The following is a 3,651-nucleotide window of genomic DNA, read 5'->3' as shown; positions in this document are numbered from 1 at the left end:
GTTTTCTTTTTCTGGTGCTAATGTAAATAGTACTGTGTTTTGTATTTCAAATTCCAATTGTTCATTTCTGGTATATAAGAAATCATTTGACTTTTGTATATTAACCTTGCAACCTTGCTATAACCACTTATTAGTTCCAGTAGTTTTGTTGCTGTTGTGGATTTTTGGGATTTTCTACATAGTCATGTCATCTGTGAACAAAGATAGTTTTTTCTTCCTTCCCAATCTGTTCTGGTCTTATTTCATTAGCTAGGACTTCGATACAATGTTGGACTGTAGTGGTGAGAGTGGGTATACTTGCCTTGTTCCTGATCTTAGCAGAAAATCATCCAGCTTCTCACCATTAAGCATGCTGGTGGTAGATTTTTTGCAGATGTTTTAGGTATATCATAGGATGGGGCTCTCCCACAGCCCCAGCCTCCCACTTTCAGTCCACCAGCAAGTGCTGTGGGCACTCCCCATCTGTTTCTGAAACTCCTCCATGTCTCTCCACCTTAATTGACCCATTCATCACACAAAAGCATAGTAATCTGTAAAACAAACATCCGAGTAAGATCATATCTTCTGATTTAAGCAAACCTGTGACCTGGTCCTTCCCTCACCCATGCTCACTCCGGCCACACACCGGCCTCCACTGTTACCCCACGTGCACGGCAGGGGGCCGGACTCTCTCATGCCACGTGGCTGCGTCAGGTCACAGGCCAAAGGTCTCCTCCTTTGCTCGGAGGGGTCTTTGCCGACAACCCTCCTGACCCCGTCCACACAGCCGCTCTGTACGACAGCTTTTTATGTTCTGTTTACTTGCTTTTCCCTCCCCACTAGAAGGTGAGCTTTGAGAGGACACAACCTTGTTTAGAGCTTTGTCCTTTCCTCCAGAACGGAGCCCAGAAGATACTGCTCCGCGAGCATTTGTACAATAGGGTCCTTCTGAAACACTCCAGCCTCTTCCTGAAGCCCCTCAGGTCCCGCCCCTCCCTCCCCGCGCCGCGCCGCGCTGCGCCCTGCGGAACCTAGCGTCCCAGACGTGTTTCTGGAGGAGGAATTTCGGCGTCGGACTCGAGGTCCTACGTAGGCGACGGCGGCGACTGCGGCGCATGGAGGTGAGCTGAGTGTGGAGGAGGCGCGCGGGTGGCGGGGCCTTCGGCCATCGGCCGCCCCCCGTGACCCTCGTGCTGCCCCACTTTCTCCAGGCTCTAGGACATCCTTCTCGGGAGGCACCGGCGGCCCCAGGCCCGGGTACCGCCCGCGCGCCCCGCAGACCCCGGGTCCTTGGCCCGGTTCCTGGCTCCCGGAATCCTCCCACTGTCTGTCTCTGCTCAGGGCAACCCACGTGCAGTGACGCCGCCTGCAGAGCGCACCCCATAGGCGATGACGCATCCTTGAAGAAGCAAAAGAATAAGAAGAAAACCCGGAACAGGGCCTCTGTGGCTAATGGAGGCGAGAAGTCCTCAGAAAACCTCGCCCCTGAGGAAGCCCCCTTGAGCGCTGAGGCCCAGGCAAGGGCGGGCTTTAGTTGGGCAGAGTGGAATCCGTGGGTGCATTCTGGGTGCGAGTCCACGGGCAGGTGTCATCCGGGATCTGTGGAGTTAAGGCGGGAAAGGGAATGAGATTGGGGTTTGGGTCCATGCAGGATGGGGCCCGGAATGGTGGGACCCAAGTGCCCTCTTACAGCCACTTTTCCCAATCTGTCACAGGCGAAACAGCTGGCCCAGGAACTGGCCTGGTGCGTGGAGCAGCTAGAGCTAGGCCTCAAGATGCAGAAACCCACCCCAAAACAGAGTAAGGAGCCTTTCTGTAGAGATGGAGGTTGTGGAGTGGTTTGCAGGTGCTGGCAGGGGATTGAGTTGTTGCCTTTAGGGTACTATGATAGGGAGTGAGTACAGAGGAGATCACTAGTCCTTTCTTTGTATCTCCAGAAGAGCAGGCTATTGGGGCAATCCGAACTCTGCGCAGCAAAAGAACCCCTCTGCCCCGGAAGAGGCAGCTGATGCGCTCCTTGTTTGGGGACTACAGGGCTCAGATGGAAGCTGAGTGGCATGAGGCCCTGCGGGCTCTCAGGGCTGGTGAGTATCTAGGAACTGGTTAATTCAAGAAGGCCTAGTTCAAGGGGGTAGGGAGACAGTACTCGGGGAATGAAAGGAAGAAGTTCTAAAGCAAAAAAGTTGGTGGAGTAAAGAGACAGGTTCAGGGAAGCTTGAGGTAACAGGGAGAGAAGGCCTGAACTTCTCTGGAACACAGAACTAGGGTCTGGACCTGGGAAGAGGGGAAAGAGTCTGGTCCTGTGCTGGTCTTGCTCCTGGGTTGGGGAAAGCCGACTCACCTATCTGTGCCTTGGCTTTCTCTGCTGGCCATAAAGCCAGATCCCATAGCAGTTTGAGTGCACTTCTTGGTGCCAGACAACCTGGGTTCAAATCCTGGGTCTACTACTTAATAGCATTAACAACTTAGGCAAGTTACTGAATCTCGGTATGACTCTAAATGGGGGGTGATAATAATATCTACCTTACAATTTTGCTAAATTAGTTATTTTAGTACAAAGGAGTTACGGTTGTATGGGCAATCATGATTGTACAGATAATGTTAGCTGTTATTATTCAATTGTGACACTGTCTGCTTCCCTCTCCATGACAGCTGCCCATTCAGCCCGGGTACAGCCTGTAGATGAGACCACCAGAAAGAAGAGCCGAAGGGTCTGCAGGCCTCGCCCTGTAGGGAAAGCCAAGGCCACTGTGGACACTCCTGATGAAGAGTTTAGGTTCAATTTCTTTTAGCCTCTTTCCAATCCTGGCACAGTCCCCCTCCCCAGGGGTAATGTGGGGTTTATCTTGAGTGCAGAACTTTTCCAGGAATTCTTTGTTGACCCATATGAGGTTGTTCTGTCCTGGCTGGTCCAAGGATCTGGGGCTGTTGATCAGGTATGGGACCGTCCAGTAGGCACAGGACCCCATTTGTAGGTTTTCTGATGAAATGCTCCTCCTGCCAGAAGAGAGACAGAGGTACATTTAGAAAATCTTCTACACCAAATTGAAGTGCATGTTCAGTGTGTCATAGAAAGGATATTGTTGGTAGCAAGGATTAGGTTGGTAGCAAGGATTAGTGGGGTAACTATGTGGTTGTACACTGTGCTCACTTTTGAAGGATGCCTTATCAAATGGTTTAGTGGTTCATCCTATTATGTCACATTGCCTTAATCTCTATTTTTGATAAAAATGGATAATGAATGAAAGAGTGTGCTGTTTGTGTTATAGGGAGTACAGATGAAGGAGGGGTGTGACACTGCTGGGTCCAGGCTCTCACCCCAGTGCTTGGTCCTTTGTCCATTGCCTTTGTTCCTGAGCAGGTGTCATTCTCAGGGCACCATTGTGGATCCCACCGGGCCAGCCTCTGTTCTTGAGAACAGGGAGCTCTTGCTCTAACTGTCCTGGCTAGAGACCTGGATCGTGCCTCAGCGGACCAACTGTCTAAATGTTGGTGGTTCCAGGCATCAATCTCAGGCCCTTGGCTCCATTGAGTTGGGATCTTCAGGTGATCTAATCTTCCTTAGTACTTTTGTCTCCCAGACTTGCATTCCAGACACAATGGATACCTGGAGCCCAACTGCCATCTCCATATGGGTGTTTCATAGGTATTTCAAACTTAACATGTTCAAAA

The 3,651-nt window shown here is 51.1% G+C and overlaps 1 protein-coding gene across 1 annotated transcript; it reads left to right on the top strand.

Annotated features, from left to right (window-relative positions):
* Positions 1 to 1,078: 1,078 nt before the first annotated feature.
* C3H8orf33 (chromosome 3 C8orf33 homolog) lies at positions 1,079 to 3,404 on the top strand. The gene is made up of 5 exons (XM_069465837.1): positions 1,079 to 1,100; positions 1,191 to 1,496; positions 1,695 to 1,779; positions 1,917 to 2,063; positions 2,632 to 3,404. Exons 1-5 carry the CDS (start codon positions 1,095 to 1,097, stop codon positions 2,769 to 2,771), a joined length of 684 nt encoding a protein of 227 aa, XP_069321938.1. The 5' UTR covers positions 1,079 to 1,094; the 3' UTR covers positions 2,772 to 3,404.
* Positions 3,405 to 3,651: the final 247 nt, after the last annotated feature.

This window comes from Eulemur rufifrons, chromosome 3, assembly GCF_041146395.1.
Source record: "Eulemur rufifrons isolate Redbay chromosome 3, OSU_ERuf_1, whole genome shotgun sequence".
Lineage (NCBI taxonomy): Eukaryota > Metazoa > Chordata > Mammalia > Primates > Lemuridae > Eulemur > Eulemur rufifrons.
This window is presented reverse-complemented; position numbering and strand designations above follow the sequence as displayed.